This window comes from Aythya ferina (genome assembly GCF_964211825.1).
Source record: "Aythya ferina genome assembly, chromosome: 7".
In the NCBI taxonomy this organism is placed as follows: domain Eukaryota; kingdom Metazoa; phylum Chordata; class Aves; order Anseriformes; family Anatidae; genus Aythya; species Aythya ferina.
The window spans coordinates 9,930,517-9,954,824 of record NC_140302.1 but is presented as its reverse complement, the minus strand read 5'-3'; the positions used below and the strand labels follow the sequence as shown (position 1 = coordinate 9,954,824).

Below are 24,308 nucleotides of genomic sequence, written 5' to 3'. Positions count from 1 at the left end.
ATATGAACAGAAGTAGTCCATAGTCCATATCTCCTGCATTCCTACATATATTCCATATATAGTCCATATCTCCTGCATTCCTACAAGTTTTTCTAGTAAAGTAGCTGCCACAATACAAGTCCATAATTAGGGTGTGACAATATAGCTGCCAAGTGTTATTCACAACACCTAAACCCAACAGACTGGATAAATAAATTTAAGGTGCCATCATGCTGTACACGCTGTAACATTTTTGTTGTTATGTTGTTCTGGAAAACTCAGCAAGCATTCTGGACCTCATTGTCCACTACACTACTGATGTGCTCCTTCTCCACTAGGCCACAAGGATTAGATAATGTCTTGTTAGCTCTTTAAGAATGCCAGCTATCGCCATCATTTCTGGCAAGTGTCATCTTTAAAAGCATAGCAACCTGTTGCTGAAAGTCTCCCCAAAGATCCTATCTACTGAGTGTCAGAGAGCTCACCTGTTCAAGTCTGGTTATAGCTACTTGTTTCTCCAAGTCTTGATTTTTTCTCTCTTTCACAAGATCATAGTACACTTTTCCTGTGCAGAAAATCACTCGCTTGACCTCATGTGGTGCCTGCGCTGCCAGTCCATTCTCAGGAATCACACGCTGAAAGGTGGTACCTAATTAGAGCAAAAATTAGAAAAGTGCTCTCAGTGGAACTGACAGTGGAATACAGCAGCATTAGAAACTGTCCTTTACTGAGTAATCATCAGGTTGCAATGGTCATGGCGTCCTGTTACTTCCCTGTTCTCACAACTTTTCAGACCTGCATTCTTCTCAGACTGTTCACAAGAATTTAAAAGACTGACAATAATCCATTCTTCCACATTTAAAAGGAAAAATATATTAACAGTGAATTCCTTTTTAGCTTTGTGTTGTGCGTTACACCTTCAGTTTTAAGTTACAGAATCACAGAACCATAAAATATGCTGAGGTGGAAGGGACCCACAAGGATCACCAAGTCCAGCTCCTGGCTCTGCACAGAACCACCCAAAAATCAAATCATGTGTCTGAGAGTGTTGTCCAAATGCTTCTTGAACTCCAGCAGGCTCGCTGCCATGACCACTTCCTTAGGAAGCCTATTCCAGCATCCAACCAACCGCTCAGTGAAGAGCTTTTTCTTAATATCCAGCCTGAACCTCCCCTGTCATAGCTTCATGCCATTAAAGTTGCTGGGATAGCTCACCTTTGCTTACAGTTGTATTCAGAGATCTACCTGAAATATTTTTTCTTCTTTCCAAGATGATATCAACCACGTAACAGTAACACAATTACAGAATTTTCGAAGTTTATATATAAAAGCAGAGCACATATTCATACTGGAACTAAATATGGTAACTGTAGAAATATTTACAAAAGCACCCACACAACTGATGTATACTTATGTGATTTAAACCTCTGTTTGAGAGCTAAAACAGCATTAGACAAAGGAAGAATTAGCATAGTACTGAGTCATATGTATAAGTGCTAAGATACAATTTCAGATGCATGTCTTGACTGCTAGATATCTTTTCCCTGTGATATCATCTCCCAGGAGAGCAATTTGCTTGGGATATATGAAACTGGGAAGTATGAAAGCCAGTAGTCTTGCACTGGCAGGAAGAGGGACTTGATGGTCTAAAAGATCCTTTTCTTTGCTCCTTTCTATGATTGATTAGAACTATTCCCACATTAACCAGCTGGAAGGCAGCAGACAGTGGCATGACCTCCCAGTCTGAATCAGCACACCCACTTACCAGAAGAATAAGCTACTGCTTGAAGAACCATTTATCTTGGGGGTAGAAAAGCAGCAACACAAACATATGAAAGAGGAACTGATTTATGTCAGAATTACCCTGTCTCACTGAACAGCAGAATTCATCATTAAAAAAAAAAAAAAACTGAATCTGTGCTTCATTGGGTCAGCTGGCTCAGCTTTCAGTTAAAAACAAAGCAAAAAGAGTTAGCTCAGAGTCAGCAGTACTTTACTTCTTGCTGTCATCTTCAGCAGGAACATGAAGAACTGGATGTTAATTGGGAATTTTGGCTGCTACTGAGGATTAGCCTGAAGTACATGAGGATCCCAAGACTTAAAGAGACAAATCACAATCCCTATAAAATTTCCAATCTGATTCATTCAAAAAAGCTTTTAAGTAGTAATCAAAACCCACAAATTTCTTTGCTTGAGAAGCAAACTTTACTCACTTAAAATATGGAGACATTGCAAGGTTTAGACATGTAACACAGTCAATGTTTAGGCAACTATAACACACTTTTAAAAACCTGAGCTCTCTTCTGACAGCAATCAAGACCCTAGCTAGAACTTGAAACAGACTACCACAACCATGCACACTGGCTCACTTCTAAACAACCACTTTAATAATTTACTATGTTTCACTTGTTTCACTGCATTTCCTTATGCCACTCTAATACATTCTAGCCATTCTAGCCAGTGCATGGCAAGACCAATTCCTCCTCTTTTGATATTAACATCTGCTGCTGCTACATGATCTGGTGGTGCTGATGGCTCACCAACAGCAGCTATGGGCAGTAGGGTCCAGATCTGAACTCACTATTTCACTCATCTTACTTTAGATCACTGCTGTGACATGGCAGCCCCAGAATTGAGTATTGTAATAAGGAAATGAAATCTTTGTTCTTCCAAATGGGCACAGTGTGATTACAACCCTTCTTTCACATTTATGGGTACAGTACGAAAAGCAATTCAAGTTTTTAAATGAAAAAGAGCAGGGGAACCTAATATTAAGGAGAACATCGTTACAGAGAAGGGAATGCACTTTCCACAGCCCTTGAGATTAATGTCTGGTTACTAGACAACCTGTTAAAATCAAGAATCTGTATTTGAGTGCAGAGTTTTCAGCCAAAGTCCAGGCTAGATCTTGTTACAACAGCTCTGCAGAAATTGAGCCAAAGGAAAAGGCAAACTCCCTAGAACAGTTTATCTTCTTCACACTTCCAATTTGATGTGTGACTTGGTATAGCTCATTATTTGTTCATAGTATTTTAAGATGACCTACCAGACACCATTTCATCAAAACTGGATTTAGCTTCTGGATGCCTCAGCAGTGACTTGGGTGTCAAAACGATGAGCTGTAAAACAAATTTTTCCAGCACTCAAGAGCAGCTTTATCTATGTTATTATATGCAACAGTTTTAACAATCTTCATACAAAAACCACAAACTAAAAATGCTATAGATCTAATTAAAGTGAACAACACACACAGTAAATTATGTGTTTTTTTTGTTGTTGTTGTTTGTTTTCATGTTTTGAAAGCCTATGAAGTTTCATAATTGTTCAGAAGATTTGGTTAATTCATTCCCTATAAAGGTTCTCAAAAAACATTGCTTTATGCTCCCCTTTAAGAACAAAATCAAAGCACCATGAACCACTAAAATATCCAATAGTTGTATCTTAATATTCAAGTTACAGAGGAGCCAAATGGCTTCAAAGGTAAACATAGAGCTTTCTCCAAAAATCTGTGTTTCGACACCCATGGCTGAAGTCAGCTAGCATCTGAAAGAATTCACAGCAGTTACTTTTGAAAGGAAGAAACAACAGCAACACTACACAATTTTAGCATTAAACAAAGTCTAAAAAGGATAAACATCTCAGAGTGATGGAGGACTTTGGTCAACTCTGCCAATAGAAACCAGCTGGGAAGCTGTATTCTAGGGAAACCCAGCCTGATCTTCCAAGTTTTCTCTTGCTGTACCAGCATCCACTATTGTAGTTACAGTAAACACCTTAATGCAGTGATGCAAATCACAGTGCCTTACACTATGTAATTATCCTAGCTTAAACATGAAGAAATCTGCCGTTGTGAATTCTTCTTAATATTGTAGAATATCTCTAAAATAGGAGAGGGAAAGTGTCTGGCACTGGAGTAAAACCAGTATAAGTCTCCAGAAACAAAGAGCCGGTTTTAAAGATGGCAGTCACTGCCTACACAAGTACACCCATGTTTTCGAAGTACCAGCACTTAGACATGCAGATTACGTAACCTGTTAGCTGCACAGTGTCTTGTCAAAATCATGTAAAGTTCTGCACAACCAGAAAGAAGTAAAGCTGAAAAACAAGTTTTAGAATTTTAGAGAGAGATGAGTTTTATTCCACCAAATTGGCCACCTCCAACCTGCGTTCAGGATTAAAGCACCAAGGATTAACCTTCCTTCCAGCAGTATGACAGACACAAAACAAAGATCCCCTCTTCGCATGAGGGTTAATACACCTAGAATAACAGTAACTTTACCGGTTTTCTGAAAGGCAGCAAGATCTGTCTTCTGAGAACATGAAAGTAATTGGCTGGAGTTGAACAATTCACCACAATCCAGTTGCATTCATACAGCTGGGAAACTTCAAACTGCTCACTGAACTCCTGAGAGAGATATTAAAGCCATCAGAAAAATATCTAAAAGACCAGAAAAAAAAAAGGCTTAAAAGACATTTTTCTATTTCTGACTCTCACCAACTCCCTTTCTCAGCAAACTTAATTAGCAGAGCTCTGTTGAGATTATTTTATTAGCTAGGGAAGTGTCTCTACAAAGCACTCTTCTGTTCCTACTTTTTCCTAAAAGCGTATGCAAATAAAGGCAAAAAGCTTCCTTTAATTTCAGCAAGCTAGGAAGTCCAGGAAGGAAGCGTGAGGAGGACTAGCACTTCAGGAGGTATAAGGCACAAAGCAGATCCCCTTTGCTTCCCCAATTCTTCTTTTTTTTTTTTTTTTTTTTTTTTGAGTATATAGTTAACTCCCCTTTTTCTTTTTCTTTTTTTTTTTTTTTTTTTTTTTTTTAAGTGTCCTGCCCTCTTATATTATCTTAATACACAGTTTTAACGTTCTACGCTTATGTATTTTATAACTACAGTTTTGTTATAAACATATATGAATGCAAATAGGGATATAAGCAAGCATATATGCAGGTATAATCTCAGTACAGACTGGTGCAGCATCTAACACAGTGACATCCAGGTTCATGTCTTGAACTCTTAGCTCGTATGATAAAATTTATAACTTGCTTATTATATGCAAATAACAGTCCTTGAAATTAGTCAGTGAAACACGTCTTTATTCTGCCAGTAGACTGACAAAAAACACTTTTAGATGAGGAAGAACATTGATCTGTAACTATCACTACCACCGAGTTAACAGAATCAGGGCCAAAACTGAAATGCATCCATTTTCTATTTATTTATATATATAATATACACACACACACACGGATGGCATTTTCAATTGATGTATAACAGCGCTTCTTAGGAATCTGAAGTGGGAAAGAGGATGCCCCATATCCTGTAGAGATAAGTACTTTTTCTGTAGAAGTGAATTATCAAACTCTAAAGGTCTTAACAGAATCAAATTTAGAAATTGCCTTTACTTTCATGCTCCCAGCAGTATAATTTGGGACTACTGCAAAAATCCAGGAGTAGTTTCACATGGCGTCCACTAGAAATTTGCTAGAGAAACCTATTTGCAGTATGCACAGCAATACATACAGGCAGAATCACTGGCCCTGAGGAACAGCCATAAAGAGATCATGCAGACAGAGATTAATTGTATATGATCTCAGCTTTGAAATGAAACAGCCTAGACTGCACAGTTCCACTATTTTTACTGGGATCAACTTAATGTTACACCAACTCTTGAAGCTGAATTTTATCGCACTACACCTAGCCAAAAAAACATGATTCTGACCAAAAAAAAAAAGTAACTCAAATTTTATTCTTCTGTGGCAAATAACTGATTGTTACTCATGGCAATAAAATGATTTCTCAGATGATGAAGCCAACACAACCCAGGTCAAAATAAATCTCTGAGAAGCAAAGAGCAGAAAAAGGATAGGGCCTTTGACAAATCTACTTACCGGATAAGCATCAGAATCATCATTGCTCATCTGCAGAAACCTCTCAGGCCTGGCTGATGAATGCTCTGGACCCTAGTAATGATATAATTTAAAACAACATTAAAAAGCCAAATCAGCCGTTGGATATCAGTCTAGGCCACTCGCTGCATAAGTACTTCCTTTCACCCTCGCAACCCCGCACCAGACTGCACACCTGCCCCCCAGACAAAGACATCAGAGCTTGCAGCAGTGAGAAGAGATGAAAGGACATACCACAGGACTGGAATTGTCTTCCACAAACTGTTTTCATAGGGGAAGGTTAGGTTTCACATGAATTTCCAACACTTTTACCTGAAAAAGGGTAATAGGTCCATCTGGACAAAAAAAAATAACCTTGCTAATGCAGGGCAAAAAGGTGCAGGAAGAATGTCAGGAGGAGAAACACTGTGTGTTTTAGCATACCGCAGTGTCTCGTACTTTGGGAGCAAACCACACTTGTATGCTAAAAAGAAGCCAAAGCAATGTTAACTGCTGATTATTTTTGTAACATTAGCAAAAAATGCAGGCTCAGGATCTCTCTCTTACCATCACTCATTGACCAGTATGGGACAAAATAGCCTACAGCTACAATGGATCAAAATGCAAGTAAACATTATCTGCCAAATTAGCCTATGATTATTGCCTCAAGAGGCATTTTGCATTCTGCCAAAGAACTGAACACTTACATCTGCTTTCTCACCAGTAGTACCCAAGGTGATTTCTTTTAATGCTCAGATATTGTTAGATCCTTTTTATACTAGCAAAACGTGCCTGCTGGTCATAGTCAATATCAGGAATAAGAAGTGTAACACAATGTTGTCTTCCTTCTCACATCCTCATTTGTAATGAATGAGGGAAAGCTGTGAGGAGTCAGACAGTGTGCTTTTTTATTTATTGCTAATGCTGGCGGCCCTTGCTTGTTCAAGTGACAGTTACTGTTAGGAAGGACTTTCATTTTGGAGACAGGCTCAAGGTATTTTAACCTTAAGACATGAACTATTACACCTCTCAAATCTCTCCATGGCTCCTAAGCTAATTATGTTTACAAAGAGCTTTTTTCTTTATATGTCTCTGTCTGTCATCATAACTTTCTGTGTTGAAACCTTAATGTACGGTCTCCAAAATCACTTGTTATTTTGACAGCTAGTAGTTTATTCTGATTCAACACATGATTGTTTCTGCTTTCAAGTGCAGGATTCACTGTACGCCATGCACTGAGGGAACCCAAAGGGAAAAAAAAAGTTTCTTCACTGGCAATGAATGAGAAACAGAAACAGCCACAAATTGTGCCTTGCACAAGTATTCTCTTGAAATCTGTCTCCACTTTTGAGATGCCAAATATTCTGGCTAGAAATGTGTAAGTGCTTGAGAAGAAGCAGCAGCAAAGCCACGCAAAACTATGGTGCACAGAAACAGCCCAATATTGCAGTACCACTACTGTACACATCTATTTGCAGTAAATTGAACACTACACTGAGTACAAACTACACGTGTACACACTGCTCTGCGAGCACACTGAATTGACTAGGCTGCAAGCAGAGATGTCCCTAAAAAACAATTACAGGAGAGACACACGAGGCTTCCCTAACATGCGCACACACACGTTGCCCCAGCAACAACCTCGATCCAGAGCCTCAGTGTTCCCATCCATCTTGGGTTTCTCTACTGACAATGCCAGTCAGACTGCCAGGGGCTGCTGCGTAGGATGGGGTAGGGTTTATTTCTATTGTGACCACTTCTCCAGTGAGACCTATACTGAATCCATTAGCTACTTGCAGATGAGTCCCCACGGAGCCATTCGGCAGCAGAGTCTTTCAATCACAGCCAACTTGCCTGTGAATGCATGACCTAGAGGTGAAGGGATCCATATCCCATTACGAACCCTTCCCCAAATCATTCTGTCCCCACCACTGTAGTTAGAGAGAATAGCACTCCTGTAATGGAAAACTCCTCCAGGAAGATAACGGATTTCAGCAGCTTGGTGGGATTCTTAAATACTCCCCAAACACCTGACACTAGCAGCAAAATCAGCGTGTTTCAGAAGAGCTGGGCAAATCTTAGCTGCCAAGTGGTTATGAGAAAAGAAAGATTAATGTATTGTAAGTAGCAGAGAAGCAACTCCCCTCAGCTGAGTGCTTCCCTGCAGAGGACCACACTTCCTGCTGAGGGCACATTCAGGCTGTCCCTCCTGATTCGCTTGAAAAAAATATATTAATTTATCAAAACTCTTGTGAACTGCATCAGACCTTTCATTCTATACACACAAATGGGAATGGAAAGCCATTCATAAGATATGAATGCACCCCAGCATATCAGGACAGGATTGTAATTGAATGGAAATAAACTGAATTGTTTGTGAGAATGGAAATGACGCAGTTTGTAGCAAAAGGATTGGAGCATTTTTACTGCTAGAGATTGCTGCTGTGGCTCACACCATGCTTTTCTTAATAGAAAATTAGAAACATGCATGCATCAATTCATGAATGTCAATGTATTTGAAAAGCAGAAAATCAACCTAGCCTGACATGATGCAAATATAACCTTTAAAAATAATTTAAAATATTTGAAGAACAATTCTACTGCTGGTAGGAACTTCATGAACATGATATGGAAATACCAGTCACCTAATGCCAATGATTTTAGAAGTTTTAAAGTTTTGTATCATTTCATTACAAGTGAATTTAGTGCAGTTTACACAAACATGCTTAGTTTAAAACTGAGTACTGCATGTTTTCCTTTTTATTGTACACTAAGAATCCAGCTTTCTAGGGAAAGGATGCAGTGTCTTATGTGGCTTTCTTTGTTATTGTGATTTTTTTTTCTTGCACTCACATGCTACTAGCCAGTAACACATTAAGTTTGTCACATAGCAAGGAAAAAGATGTGCATACCACTAAACAGAACACAGAGCTAAGCACTCAAAAATATTTTTCTTTTGTTCTCACTGATCAATCTGTTCACGTTAATTTTTGTAGCACTAGGGTTAGGGTTAAGGTTATTTATTCTCTTTTTCCTTTAATTATATTATCCTTATCTCAACCCATGAGCTTTTTTTTTCCCCCACTATATTTATCTCCCTGCCCCTTCAAGGAGAGGGAGCAAGAGTGCAGTGTGGTGGAGTTTAGACGGTCCTTGGTGTAGAACCACCGCAGTCAGCAGGCCTTACCATTCCTTCCATGCCATGTGGCAAGAGCAGAACAATCCCATTGTGACGAACCCACTTAGCCTGGCCAGAGCTGATGAACTGGTCTATGATACACTGCGCCGTGTTGTGGAAGTCACCGAACTGCGCCTCCCAGCACACCAGGGCATTGGGACTCGCCATAGCAAAGCCAAGTTCAAAACCTAAGAAGAAGAGAAGTAGGAGAATTAAAAAAGAAACAGACTTGCTGAGAATGCTGTTAATTTCTCGTATAAAATTAAATTAAAAGAAAACCAAAATGAGAGCATGAGCTGGACTTTTTTAGCCCTGTTATAAATCAAGCAGTTTTCTGTAGTAACATTTTCAACAGAAAGATTAGCAAATAACCTTTTTGCAATATTGACTCCAATCCTTCAGAAATTTCCTCAAACAGGTAAATATCACAGGATTATTAAATGAACAATTAAAACACCTCCTCCAGCTCAGAATTTTGTGTGAAGTTTTCCCAAGAGGTCTTTGAGGTATACACCATCTTCTCTTGTAGAAATCTACTTATGGTCTAGGACTAGTTCAACAACCTAATTGTTAATTTTCTGACTTGCACGGCCCAGCACACCACCATAAAATTTTCCCCCCCAACTCATGCAGGAACAAAATTATTGGTGACATCAATTTTGAGTCCTTATGCAGGATTACAGCCTTCAGATCTTTAAAAGAGCTGGAACTAAGAGCTGCATGGAGACACACCGCACAGTAAGCCTTCGGCAAGGTTATGAATCCTTTAGGTCTCTGCCTCTGTGGCAGAGAGGAGACCAAAAGTGGTCTTTGTGGAGAGGACATCATACTTCAGCTAACGAAAACAAAGACACGCTCCTCTCTCTCCATTCCTTATCACACATCTATGCCCCTTTCCAGGTGGTTTACAGTGACAGGCAAGTGCAGAAATTCCTTAACCTTGTGCTGTTTGGACTATGAATTCAAACAACTCCACACAGAACAGAAAAGCCCTGCACCCCTCCTTACTCAGCTACGTCAAATTAACACAGCAGGACAACCATACAACAGCAGCCGTGCTGACAACAGCACAGGTGTTCTGCACAGAGCAAGCCAGGCAGTTTGCTGTCTGCTCTTAAATCTTGTCAAGACTCGAACATAACTGAAGGCTCCATGAATCTCTCTCAAAGTCAGAAATGAAGTCAGAAGTGAATTGCTTCTCTCATTGAAAGCCCTGCAACAGCGTGATAAAGCCCCAGCTCTATGACAGGGACTGGGGAGATGACTGGAAGAGAAAGGAAAAAAAAAAAACTTGCTACTGCAGTATAAGCTAGGTCATTGATTCCTAGTGGCTCTTCTAAGGCAAAAAACCTACAAAAAACCTACAAGGGTGTTTGTAGGTGCTAGATGGCTTCTGCTGTGAAGCTTTAACATGCAGGATTTCGTGTCAGGCAGAATAAGGAAACCTAGCTATGTGCAATGTACCTGTCTCACATTAATGACCACACTTAAATTTAGGGTATTTTTCTACACCATGTCTCATACTGAATGCCTAAATCTGTATTTGAAAAACTCAAACTGCTTGGAAGAGATGAATTTGGCATCTCAATATTCTCCACACACAGAAAACTGCTTCAGTCACCAGCAAGTGAGAGCTGGCCTGCCTCATACAATTTGTGATTTATACCTAGGCTTATCTTCAGTGAATACAGGAATAACTTCAAACAAAACTATAAAACCAGAACAATAAGCAGTAACAGAAAACAATACACAATAATAAAATAATAATAATAATAAAAATACTTGTGTGATGGCCCAGCATACCACGAATAGAGGGAAAAAAGGTAGAAAATTTGTGGCATGTGCAGAATACGAGTTATTTTAAGGTTATCGGTGCAAGCTAACTGATTAAGTTGTGAAGAATATTTCAGGATCAAGTCAAGCCTATTCAGACCTTCTTTGCCCTTTTTAATGCTGTTCAACTTTATGCTGTCACAGAGATACTCAGAGCTCTAAATTAAGATTGAGGCGTTCCCGTGCTGGATGCCACAAACACATACAAGTAGTTCCTTCCCTGAGAGATTTACTGACAAGCTGGAAAAAAAGAGTGAAGGACTAACCAATGAACATATCATTACAGAAACTTTAAACTAGCTTGTCCAGTTCCACAGCGAACACCCATAGCAAAACTAGTACAAGCCAGGCACACACAAAGCAAGTCCCTCTCTTAACAAGAACTACAAGAATATCCCTCCAACACTTTACACGGACACTGGTCATCTATGCATGAGACTGAAATTGCTCTAGCTTAACTCAATGGCTACAGCCAAACTGGGACTACAGGATTTCTTCCTTCTGCCCCAGAAACAGAATCTTCTGCCAATGGCAGTATACAAACTTTCCTGGAAGTTTAGAAGATCACAGAATCTTGGTTGGAAGAGACCTCCAAGATCATCGAGTCCAACCTCTGACCTAACACTAACCCACTAAACCCCACTAGTCCCCACTAAACCATATCCCTAAGCTCTACATCTAAACGTCTTTTAAAGACCTCCAGGGATGGTGACTCCACCACTTCCCTGGGCAGCCTGTTCCAATGTCTAACAACCCTTTCGGTAAAGAAGTTCTTCCTAACATCCAAACTAAACGTTCCCCTGGCGCAACTTTAGCCCATTCCCCCTCGTCCTGTCACCAGGCACATGGGAGAACAGACCAACCCCCACCTCGCTACAGCCTCCTTTGAGGTACCTGTAGAGAGCGATAAGATCACCCCTGAGCCTTCTCTTTTCCAGGCTGAACAAGCCCAGCTCCCTCAGCCGCTCCTCCTAGGACTTGTTCTCCAGGCCCCTCACCAGCTTTGTCGCCCTTCTCTGGACTCGCTCAAGCACCTCCATGTCCTTCTTGTAGCGAGGGGTCCAAAACTGAACACAGTACTCGAGGTGCGGCCTCACCAGAGCCGAGTACAGGGGGACAATCACTTCCCTAGACCTGCTGGCCACACTGCTTTTTATGCAAGCCAGGATGCTGTTGGCCTTCTTGGCCACGTGAGCACACTGCTGGCTCATATTCAGCCGACTATCAACTCCCAGGTCCTTCTCTGCCTGGCAGCTCTCCAACCACTCATCTCCCAGCCTGTAGCTCTGCTTGGGGTTATTGCATCCCAGGTGCAGGACCTGGCACTTGGCCTTGTTGAACTTCATGCAGTTGACCTCAGTCCATCGGTGCAGCCTATCCAGATCCTCCTGCAGAGCCTTTCTACCCTCAAGCAGATCGACACACGCACCTAACTTGGTGTCATCTGCAAACTTACTGAGGGTGCACTCAATGCCCTCATCCAGATCATCGATGAAGATATTAAAGAGGACCGGCCCCAGCACCGAGCCCTGGGGAACACCACTAGTGACTGGCCTCCAACTGGATTTGACTCCATTCACCACAACTCTTTGGGCCCGGATATCCAGCCAGTTTCTAACCCAACGAAGCGTGCACCAGTCCAAGCCACGAGCAGCCAGTTTCTTGAGGAGAATGCTGTGGGATATGGTGTCAAAAGCCTTACTGAAGTTAAGGTAGACCACATCCACAGCCTTTCCCTCATCCACCAAGCGCGTCACTTTGTCATAGAAGGAGGTCAGGTTCGTCAAGCAGGACCTGCCTTTCATAAACTCATGCTGACTGGGCCTGATCACCTGCTTGCCTTGCAAGTGCTGCGTGATGACTCTCAAGATAATCTGCTCCACGTGATTCCCCAGAGCTGAGGTCAAACTAACAGGCCTACAGTTTCCTGGGTCGACCTTCTGACCCTTCTTGTAGGTGGACAACTACAGGACAAATTAACTGCATGAGAGAACAGGCAAGACAAGCTCCAAGTGAAATTGTCTATTTGTGGAGATAACAGCTTTAGCTATTATTACATTTTTATAGTGTCTTCATAGCATGCTCCTTAGTGATTCCAACCCAGCTTTTTGTTTACCATCTCCATAGCAAGAAATCTTCGAGTCACTTGGCTTCAGTCACTTGCTGAACTCTAAACAAACCATCCATGACTCCAGCAGATGCTCATGTTCTCACGAAAAGGAAATAGGCAGGTTGTGAGGGCAAAAGGAGATCAATAAGTTAGCGATTTAAACACAGTCTGGCTATGCCAGTGTATTACCAAAGAGGATGTTTTTTGCTGACCACTCCCTTCAGCCTGACTACTTGGAAGGCCTTTCTTTTACAACGTATTTTAAATCTCTGTCCTCCTTATTTCTGTGACTATTGATTTTAGCATAATGCAAACAGCGGAAAAACCTACACAACTCTTCAATGCATGTTCCCAAAGGTATCTGAGAAATAGATTTCCCTAGGTAGGCTTGAAACCCATTCTAATTTTACACAAGCATTAAGAGACCATTTCATCTGATTGGGTGACATGGTTGAGAAAATATGCAATATGTTCAAGGCTTATTTGTGCATATGCTGCTCTCTGTAAGGATAGGGTAATCTAGCTTTTAGAGAAGAAAAACCTGAGGTCTTGACCACTTTGAGCTTTCAGTAATCACACGGTGCTTCCTGAAGAGTACGTAGCTAAATGCGCATTTAAAACGTGGTCAGAGCACACACGATTTTGTTTCATATACTGAAACCATCCCTAAAATTTCACACAGAAAAAAGAGCACCATTTCTACCTATTTTGTTGTTTTGTGCTAGTAACCTCCACAAGGTGACGCTGTCACAGGTGAAGTTGTATTAAAACTTATTATACGATCCCAACACCAATACCTTTTGCAAGCTTTCTGACATCCATATACTTGAGAAAGTATATTCAAATGTTACCTACACATTCTGATTAATATTTTGAAATTACTACAACAAGGACTACTATTTCATGGAACGTGTGTCTGTGGTATATCAGAACTCATTTTCCACCATGAAAATGACAGTAAGAGTCTTAAAGATGTTAAAGACATTAAAGATGTTCTACCAGGAATTATAGCAATTGCTAAGAAGTCTGTTGACAATTACTGCTTCTAGCTGCACGTGGAGAAAAGTATTTAAAGAGCTAAATAGTGCTAAATATATATATATATTCATATATATACATATATAGGTAGATAGCTGTCTAAACAGATGCCAGGAGGACAGGGTGAGGTGCTTTTCCTGAAAGGGATTTGTTGGGGCACCAGATGCATCCAGGTCAGGGAAGCTGACCTGCGCTACAAAGATTCCACAGTTCTAGAGATGAGGTGTGACTACAGGGGAGCAGCTTGCTATCCAGGACCCCCTGAGAGGGCTTAACTTCAGACAAGAGTAAAGGGTTAAAAAACTGCAGAAGACATTACAAACTTGTATTGCTCATGTCCGCAGAGACCAGAACTGAACAACATTTCTTCATAACCCCATGCAAACTTTGTCATTTTAAAGCATTAATTCTTATACAGCTAGACACTGAGAGAACAGGTTTAAGCTGTGACAAAACTGAGTGCTAAGTCAAGCAGGCTGCAGGGCGTAAGATTCAAAGAAGGAAAGGTGAAGCATCTGTACCATCCAGAAAGTGCTCGAGAGCCCTCAAGCAGCTCCTGAACTCGCAAGCAGCCTCTCAGGGCTCAGAGCACACCGTGGCACAGGGGACCAGTATCCACACAGCAGTTTTGTCTCTCTCCCTCTGTTTGGAAGCCTACCAAACAAAAATACACAGCACTTGACTAAGGTTGCAAAACTAATGTTTTAATTGCTGAAGTTCATTAAGGTCCCTAGATGGCAGCCATAGCAGAAAGGCATGTGTCTGTTAGTCCAGTTCCTGCTGTGCTCCCTTACTGTTTTTCCATCACTCTGGCAGAGAAAGGGGTGCTTTCAAGCAAAGTGGCAGCTTACACAGCATATGATGATGTGGTTTTCCCCCACAGCATTTTGCATCGTTGTCATAAAAACTGTAGTTTTTCCAATTGACATAAGCAAGGCTACAGCTTAATTCAGTGCGATTTCAAAAGGATTCAAGGCATCAAAGTTAACTAATAGCCACAGATGGCTTGTCAGTGCAGGGATGTAACAGCAGAATGACGAAAGTTACAAAGAAAAATGTGCTATGTTTAACAGAAAATCTAAGCTCAGAGCTTAACAGAGGGATGCATATCTTTTCAAAAACACAAACATAGCCCAGGAGTGGCGGCTGATCCTGCAGAACAGAAAAACTTAAGAAGCCTTAGAGCTCCATGTAGATGCCACTGAAAACCTGATCCTTGGTTACTAGTCTGTCGTATTCCCCAACACCATTTCTGACAGTTAAGAATATTTTGTACTCCTAACCTTAAAAACGTGTTGTTCTGAATGAGCAGTAACACTATATATTTCATCCTAGGAGTGCATTGTGAAAAAAAAAAAAAAAAAAGTTTAAATGAACACCTGTCCTTTTCCCTTTGTCTTCTGTTTTAACCACGACCTTCCCCCTTGAAAAAGCTGTAGTCTAAGTCTCTTAAAGACTTTGCTGAGCTTTACACTAGCTCCAAGTCTATCGTGCTTGAACATTCTCTAGAAGTTTCCGATAGGGGATGCTACAGCTCAAGACCTCTTAAAGGCAGCTTTGAAGCTGAGAGAGAATAGCTCCTCCTGGTTGGTGGATCAGTACTAAACAAGTCATTCTGAGGGTAGTAAAGAAAGACAGGAGATCCTTTTGAGTATTTAAAAATGCTGAAGAGGCAGTGTGGAGAGCCTGTAAGTTAGTTCTGCTTTTCTCTTCTATGCTGATCAGCAAATAAATGCAGACAAAGTTCTTCATGACTTCATACTTCCAGACATTCAGTTTCAATGAAAGTGAAAACTTATAGCTAGATGAGTGGACACAGAAGTGAATTTTAATAATCTAGATATAGCTAAAAATAGGAGACATAAGATGTCTAATAAGATTATTAGAGGCTGCTAAATACCCTGACTTAATGTCCCATTGCAAACACTTCATTGCTTCTGGTATACAAGACATAAGCGATTGTTTGAGCTATAAGGTAACAAGACTGCCTTTGTTTTCTAAGCCAAATTAATCATGTCAGAGAATCAGTCTGCTCAATCTATTTTTACTTAGCTCTAATTCACAGAAGGTAAAGGAGTTCCCATAATAATTCCGAGGTGCTGCATGTTTACACAGTTGTAAATCAAATTCTTAATAGCATTTTATTTTATTATTTTTTTTTATCCTTCCCCCAAATACTTTAGGACACTGATTGCACTCCTTCTGCATAACAGGCTTATGCAGCAGAAGTAACAGGTAACTAAAATCAAATCTGTGTTTTTTCTCCCTATTTTACGAACTCCTGAAGAATTGACTCCTTGAATTGTAAACATTCACTCATTCTTCCAGACACTAAAATGATGATGTTACCAGCCAAAAAGGTAACAGTTCCAATAGCTTCTCTATAGTGCTTAACTAGAAGGCACGTGTATGGATACAATACACAAGTAAACATACCTGACAAGGCTGATATGCAAAAGTTAACAAGGGAGCAGAAGCTTAATTATAAATTCATTTCAGCATAGAAATATGGCATTTTCAGTAAAATAATCGCCACCCATCAACTATTTATACCAACATAATGTCCTTTATTGCCAGAAAATGTCTCAGACAAGAAGGATTTAAAGTCTGTAAAACCTAAAAATCAGTATTGTTAACTTTTAAAAATCTTCCATCACGTCTGCTGAAGCAGAATTGCACAGAAATGGTACTCTTGTTTTCAGTGTACAAACAAACCTATATTTTGCCCCATTGCTTGCATTCAGTGCAAGATATTATATCAACTTTCTCATTCTGCTGCTGAGGGAGGTAGAAGTGAGTAGGATGAAATGAAATTAAAAAAAAAAAAAAAAGCAAACGGGAAAAGGCAAAAGAAGCTCAGTTGGTTACTTTTTAAAAAACAGAATTGTTGCAATAAGAATTAGCCTTCACTCCATATCAACACTAGACTTCCTAGACTGATCAATTGAGATGTAATTTCTGGAACTATATCAGATTCAACAATATTCAGGAACACATCACTTTGTCACTTTCACATGTGGATACATTATTTGAATATAAGAAAACAAAACCAGAAACTTATGACCCAGTTGCCCATAAAATTTGTAGCAACACTATAAATACACTCAGATTAAGAAACCTCTGACCAAAACTGTGAGAAACAGTAGGAAACTGGAACAATTTTTGTTGGAACAGCAACAAAAAATGATTCTCTGAAGTTAAATTCTTGCTTTCTATGCCAAATACATTTTCTTATATTTATACACATTCTCTCCTGTACTCTCCTATTCAGAGTTTACATGTAAATGTCTTGTATTAGCTTACAAAGTTCCGCTCACACCAATTCTGCCAAAGAGCTAAGAAAAATATCTAAAAATGTCAATTTGTCAGCCCATGCTCCAACTATGCTGTTTTATACCATTTTAATTTTAATATTATTAGCAATAGGCAATATGTAGCATAAGTAATAATGACCATGTGATCAAATATTTATGGAAACTTGAGGCAACTAGTTATAAATTACCATCTTTATCTATTACGATGTTTCATCTTTTCCTTTTTTATAAGTTATTAATTGGATATGAAATAGTATTTCATTATTTATCCATAGAATCAATAACACTTTTGATAAATTATTAGATGCCTTTGTTCTGTGCTCAACATCCCTCTTGCCACCCTCATCATGTCAGTGAAGTTATCCATTCACTGTGAAGTTAAATGTCTTCCTGTAGCAAAAATGTAATCCACTATGATCAATGCTACATGTAACAAGGATTTGTTTTCTTAGTACAGCACAGTCAGAGTAGTAGTTCAGATAAAGCTAGGATAGATTTCTATATCTGTTACAAAGTGACCTGTTGACAGTTCCTCCCCTTTTGTTAATGCATTAAGTGAATGTTCCAGCATTGCTAAAATCAACCACAACAGATGGTTATTTTCATCTTAATCTAACAACTGTAGCCCGTGAAAATGCTTGTTTAAGAGATGCCAGGACTTGAGAGCTTTAATACTAGTCTCATATATAACTCTTTCAAAGCTTTCTTCCAACACGCTCATCCTCATTGAGCTGTGCTTCTCTTATACTTAACTTACCTTCTGTCATTACTATACAATTTCTTCTTGAATACTAATGAGACCAATGCTAGTATATTCTATACCTTTTCTAACAGAAGCTACTTAAGTCTCCCAGTTTACGTGCTTTGAAGAACAGACAGGTTCTAAGCAGCCTACGTAAATAGGCGTATGTACCATTAGGAAAGTGTGGAAAGTTTTGCACTATAAGCACATTGAAAACTGCAAATTCATATTCCTCATACAAGAGGCAACACATTCAAAACTTTAGAAAAACATAAGTTGATTTTTTTCCCATCTCATTTTTAATTTATGCTAAAATGTTAAAATCAAGAGATCAATCATAGCACGCTATAGGGAAAAAAGTTTGGCTTAAAGTTTATAATACAACAATTGTTAAAAGCCCTTCAAGATAAGGCAACAAAGAGCAAAATTTATAATGAACAAGGTACATTCATTGAATCTCTTGGAAGAATTACTGCTTTCAGGTGGCAGAGCAGGTGGGGAAATCAGTTTAGGCATTTTGACTGGATTTTAGGCCCCCGTTCTTTAAATCCTGGCTCATAATACAGCATATATGTTCTGTATGTCCAGGCTCTTTGTAAACGGTTACAAATGCAGTAATATTGAAATATAACAAAAGCAGAGTGTTTTCATTTTTAAATGCCAGCAGAAGGAGCGATTTATTTGTTTTGAAGTTTGGCAAACTCAAATAACAAAGCAAAACTTTGTAGGCCAGGAGGCTTAACCTCATTAAAGCAAAATCTGAAAAAAATCCTCTTAATTAGCAGTCATCAATTCCTACATTTTGTTTGAGACCCATTAAAACTTTAGTAAATCTCAAATAATTACCCCAAAACATACCTAAGACACCGTATTCGGAAAGGGAGCTGTTGCACACAGTATAGGGGGCCTGCTGCTCCCAGAGGTGGTTCATGGGAACACACGTTCTCTTGTCAACTTCTTGATCATGAAGCACGTGATGGCGATGGCTGCAAAGAGTTGTTAAAACAAATCTGTTAGCTAAGAAACCTTTAGGCTTTAACATTGCTACTTTCAAAGATAAACCTTCAAAAATGAATTCTAGAAATTACGTAAGCAACAGAACTATCTGTGGTTTACACAACGCTCTAGTTTGGTTGAAATATAGTAATATTATTGTCTAAATAGAATTGTTGCACCATTAAGGACTTTCACCAACTATCCAGGCTGGGTCTCAAGCACTCAAGGAAACTGAAAATTCATCATTACTAGTAGAACAGGGTGGGTGGCTGGGTGGGTCAGGTGGGTGTTATAAAACATATTAGACTAATAAAAGCCAAAAAGCAGAAGGAAAAATTGTTATCAAAATGTTCCACTCTGCCTTCCTGGCAAATTCTATTATTTTTTTCCTTAAGACAATTGTTTGGTTTTTATGCCAAAAACCTAATCTAATCTGTGCACCAAAACGTGATGCAGTTGCATCCTCTTTCCTACTATTTCCATTCACACCATTTACAGTTCTCTGGAACAGCATTAATCAGCATTAGAATGGGGCACCAAGGAGCACTATGAAAACAAAGATGACTGAAGTAAGTACTGTAATCCATTAACTCTCTGAGCAGACTAACTGAGTGAATCACACCAATATGTCCAGCTTTACAACCGCTAACAGAAGGACAGTTATTACACTAGTAACAACTACTGTGTGTTGTATAGCTGCCAGCACTGAAGACTGAATTCTTTCGTATTTCCCTTCGCTGTAATGAATGCTAGCAGAAAACCTCTGAAATCTATTTAGAAGTCAACAAAATACGACCAGGAAAAGACAGAATCTTTGAAGACCAACACAAGGAGAGAGGCAGAAAGAGGAAAACAAACACACACACAAACAGCTGTTAAAGCAGAAGTAACTTTCAACACTCATTTTAGTTTCGTCATTCAGACAAAGATAAAAGGCCTAGTCAGGCAATACACTTCTTGAACATTCAGTTTTGTGTTTCCTCAGGAAAAGGTGATTACGATGAGCATAGATGGACAGCCAGAAATATACAGACATGAAACTCAGATTTTGCTGTTAAAAAATTGTCAGTTTTAGTGACATCATACTAATATAAAATCAAGTTTTTCTTGTTATGTGAGCATCTTTTTACTCTTTTTTAAAAGACTGAATAATAAAATCAAGATGGCACGGTAATCCTCAGCTAGCTTTTGCCAGTCTGAATAGCTTTTTATTTGTCTTATTTGGTTTTTGTTTTCTCTATATTGTTGTGAGAACAACTATTTTTATTCTAAAACATTGAGAAAGTCTGGACAGTAGCTCAGGAAAATCCTCTTGCACCAGTCAGAGAGCTGAGAATAGAAAGGATTGGTATTCCTAAGACAAATCTATAGGTTTATGTTAGACCTGACTAAGCACTCACCTGACTCAGGCAGTTAGCTTGCTGAACAATGAACATGTGTTCCTCTCCCAGGAGGTGCTCACAACTTTACAAGACCCTGGTACTGAAATCAAGGAGGATGAGGAATCGGAGGTTGGGAGGGGAGAATCTCCTGATTTTCAGTTTTGTTTTGAGGTCTTGTCTGAAGGATTTTGTTAAATTACCATTAGAATGAGACAAAAAAAAGAAGAAAGCCCAAAGGATTTGATACCAAATGAAGCTCAGCACAGAAGAGTCGCACCACAGAGCACTGCACCACACAAGACAGGCACCAAGATTGATCTCTTTTCTGCACGCATTCACAACAAAGCATGGTGCAGCTGCTCGTTCATTCACCCCCAGCAATGGGCTTCGCATCAAAGGGTTCAATTAAATACATCATTAAGATTTTACTCCATGGAGAGTCAGGTAAGGCAGCAGAAGCGTATATATTTTACCAAGTGATCAGATTCAGCATTCATTCATGCTCCACAGTCTTTAAGAGTTTCAGTACAAAGGATCTTGTTTCACTTAGAAGAGCCTTGCCAACTGGCAAGGTATTTGCTCAGAGGATACCAGAGCTCCAAGCAGCCACCACTGCAGTAGTATTTAAACACTTCAGAATCTGCAGCAGCAAATACCTTGCTCATACTTCTCAGCAATTAGGTTGAATGTGGCTGATTTTTTTTTTTGGAAAGCAAAAAAAATAATTTCCATAATTTCTACTTTTCAGCCATGTAAGGAAGAAAATATTTAAGAACTTCTGTTCTACCTTAACTACTATTCTGTGTCTGTAAACAGAGCATTTTAAAGGAGATCAACTGAAGGAAACAACGACATTAAGATTGATGCTGAACAGTATCAGCTTTCCCCTTCCCTTAAAAGAACATATTCTTTACGAATTGCAAACATGTTCCTTTATGTATGGGACAGATTTTAAGAGTTATCTCAGTACTCACCTAAAAGTACCCCTCTCCACATCCTGTCCACTTAGTCGGACATGGATCCCTTCTTTCAGAAAAGAGCCAAAAGCCATGTATTCTGCTAAAGCCCAGTCAACAACCCTGTTCTTGGTCATTTCCAAGCGAGCTCTCAAAATCCGAGAGAGTCCTACATTAGAATAAAGATAAGAAATCAATGGTCCTACTTTAGAGAAATTTGACATTCATATTACATTCACCATTCTCCCCACTGGCTACAATAAGCTAGAACAGGAAAACCAACCAAGCTTAGATTGATGCTTTAAGTCTTAGTTGCTGATCTACTGTCTTCATCAAATGCAGGATAACTGCAGCCAAGTTAAACACAAATTCAATTTGTTTATCATAGTAGTTCTTCTAGGCCTGAACTGCTAGCAAAGTAAAATAACTTGTTTCCTAGGCAAAGGGTTGTATGTTTTTCATACCTTGTTTTAGCAGAAGAAAATAAGATATGGCTGTCAGAAACTACTGAGGACAATTAAAATGACTCATGGTCAAATACTTCTTCCTAAATATTTATTTTCACATTTCTAGCACCAAGTACTCTTTTGTAAAAGACTGAAAATGTCATCTATTGGGTTCTTCTCTCTTTCTCACTCATTTTCTCTTGGCATTTGTCTTATTGGATTCTGGAGATACTACAAAGAGAGAAACAGGCAGAGTTAATCAATATGATGAATATCAGGCAAATAGGAAATTGTACCAGCTGCCAATGGATTTTCAGTTGGTAAGCAATGGTTGTTGTTTTGTTTTATTTATTTATTTTATATTTTTTTTTTTACAGTGAAGACATACTTTGGTGAGCCAAAACACAAGTTGCAACACTGTGACTTTCAAAGGGAACAGAAAAAAACTTTGAAGATGCATCCAGGTGCTTCCAGCTCTGAAGTTATGTAAGCTTACTGAATTCAGTGTCACTTGACACCACCTTATTTTCACATCTGCATTTATGCTTCTGGCAAGCTGTTCTATTTGTTATTTTCCCATTCTTCTCTTTGTTACTTTCCCCATCTTTACAAAAATCACCCTGCTTCCTCTCCGTGTACAACTATTCTCTTAGAAATCATTTCACTGTAGACAAGAAAATCTTGAAAACCATATCTTCTTTATAATATACTAAGCAGTTGATAAAACAAAACTGTCTTCCAATTTGTTTTTTTTGTGTGTTTTTTTTTTGTGTTTGTTTTGTTGTTTTTTTTTTTGAAAGACAAGGAGATACTAAACTGTTTTTTTCTTAGTAGAAGGCCAAAGTACTTCAAAGGTACTTCATCCTCTTCCAATTCTAATTATCCCCACATTTTCTCTCTCATGGCCTTTTAAACTGCATAAAAGAATCTAGCAGACCAAAGTTTGATAACTATTTATCCAATAAGAATGCTTTATGCTAAGATGAACCTATCTCATATACTGGCAAATATTACTTTGAGTCAAGGATTTAATCAAGTTAATAGAGGTTGACTTACTTTTTTAATTAGAATGCTTAATACTAAATTTCATTGACTAACTATAATTTCAAATTTATCAGTATCACCAAAGTGCACAAACATGTAGAAGAGTTTAAGTACACCTGTTAGTTGTATGCGCTCAATGCGTTTGCTATTGATAACTAGGAATGCCTTACTCTCACTGCTTGTAGCAGTGCTTAGTTGTGCCAAAGGAACACAAACTCATGGAACATCTAGGGCAAACACACTTTATTCCTCAATGGATGATTCTGGAGATGAAAGATAATCTAGAAATTTTATCCAGAAAAAAAAAAAGTTCTCTCTCTTGATCCTACATACATTCCCTACAAGGCAACAAAAGAAAAAAAGATCCCCAAAGGAAAAAAAGATCCCCAAAGTGGCTCCATGCTTCCCCATGAAATGAACACATCCTTGTTCCCTGTAGAGCTGCTAGACTTCAACTTGACCAGGGATTAAAAGAATTAACTCAGAAGCCTGAGATAATGCCAAGCAATCCCTAAGTGAGACAAGTACATTTAGCTTTCTACTGCAATTAGATGCTAAATTCAAAACTAGATTTCTTCACCCCAAGAGCTAAGACTTCCTGAGAAAAAGCTGGATTTGTGCTATCATCAACATTACCTGCTAAGCTGAAAGGAAAACTTTGGCTGAATTTGGCCACACAAAGTTCATTCAGCTGTACTAAAATTAGGCTCATAGCATAACAGCAGTGCTGCCAGGTTTGAAAAGACCAAGCTCTATTCCTGAGCAGAAACTTGTCTAACTACAAGAAAAGCATCTTGAGTGAATCCCAAATTAGCAGTAGTTTTAGCATTTGTAAAAACCATAACAGTGCTTTCTGAGACGGATACCTTACTTCCGAGTTAGTCCCAAAACGTGCTGGGCAGAGGCAGCACTTTCCATGAGCATTTGATGAATTAAAGGACTATTAACTTAACATTACAATGAGTTTTGCCTCCCTCAGAGAAAAATCTGTTTTAATATGGTAGGGAACAGAAGTGGTGTGACATTGAAAGGATATTACATTGATAACAGAGTAGAACCTTAACTGTCACATTCTCCTTGCCCCTAGGGTAGAAGAAGTAAAATAAAAGACGAGTCACAGGCATCTTCCCCTTTGGTAAAAGGCCCAACAGCAACTCTTTTGCAGAAATACAAAACCTTAGCAAGAAATGCAGCCACTAGGAGAAACAAAGACTCCAGCTGACCTGAATGTATTTTGAAGTCTTTGACTGGCACTGAACTAGCTACATTGCCAATGTGAGTCAGCAGGTCTTCTGAAATGCCAGTTGGAGGACAGGACATGCTCTTGGGTTCTCCATCCATGTTAAAGAATCCTGGAAGTAGAAAACTAGCAAGTTCAGGGAACAATTAAGAGATTTCTATGCTA

The 24,308-nt window shown here is 39.1% G+C and overlaps 1 protein-coding gene across 7 annotated transcripts in view; it reads right to left on the bottom strand.

Annotated features, from left to right (window-relative positions):
* The window catches only part of OGDHL (oxoglutarate dehydrogenase L), a 57,971-nt gene that overhangs the window by 3,738 nt on the left and 29,925 nt on the right, over positions 1-24,308 (bottom strand). For 6 of the 7 annotated variants that reach the window (XR_014694793.1, XR_014694794.1, XM_084525322.1 and 3 more), the window contains exons 14-21: positions 24,127-24,255; positions 21,432-21,582; positions 18,938-19,065; positions 9,052-9,230; positions 5,868-5,939; positions 4,259-4,384; positions 3,026-3,098; positions 465-628 (exon numbers count right to left, since the gene is read on the bottom strand). Coding sequence is in view for 5 of the 7 variants with exons in the window: in XM_084525322.1 (XP_084381448.1) it covers positions 465-628; positions 3,026-3,098; positions 4,259-4,384; positions 5,868-5,939; positions 9,052-9,230; positions 18,938-19,065; positions 21,432-21,582; positions 24,127-24,255 (1,022 nt within the window). In the remaining 2 variants the exon portion in view is untranslated. Of the gene's footprint in view, positions 1-464; positions 629-3,025; positions 3,099-4,258; positions 4,385-5,867; positions 5,940-9,051; positions 9,231-18,937; positions 19,066-21,431; positions 21,583-21,884; positions 22,091-24,126; positions 24,256-24,308 lie in introns of those variants that run through there. The other variant, XM_084525325.1, reaches the window with a different exon arrangement.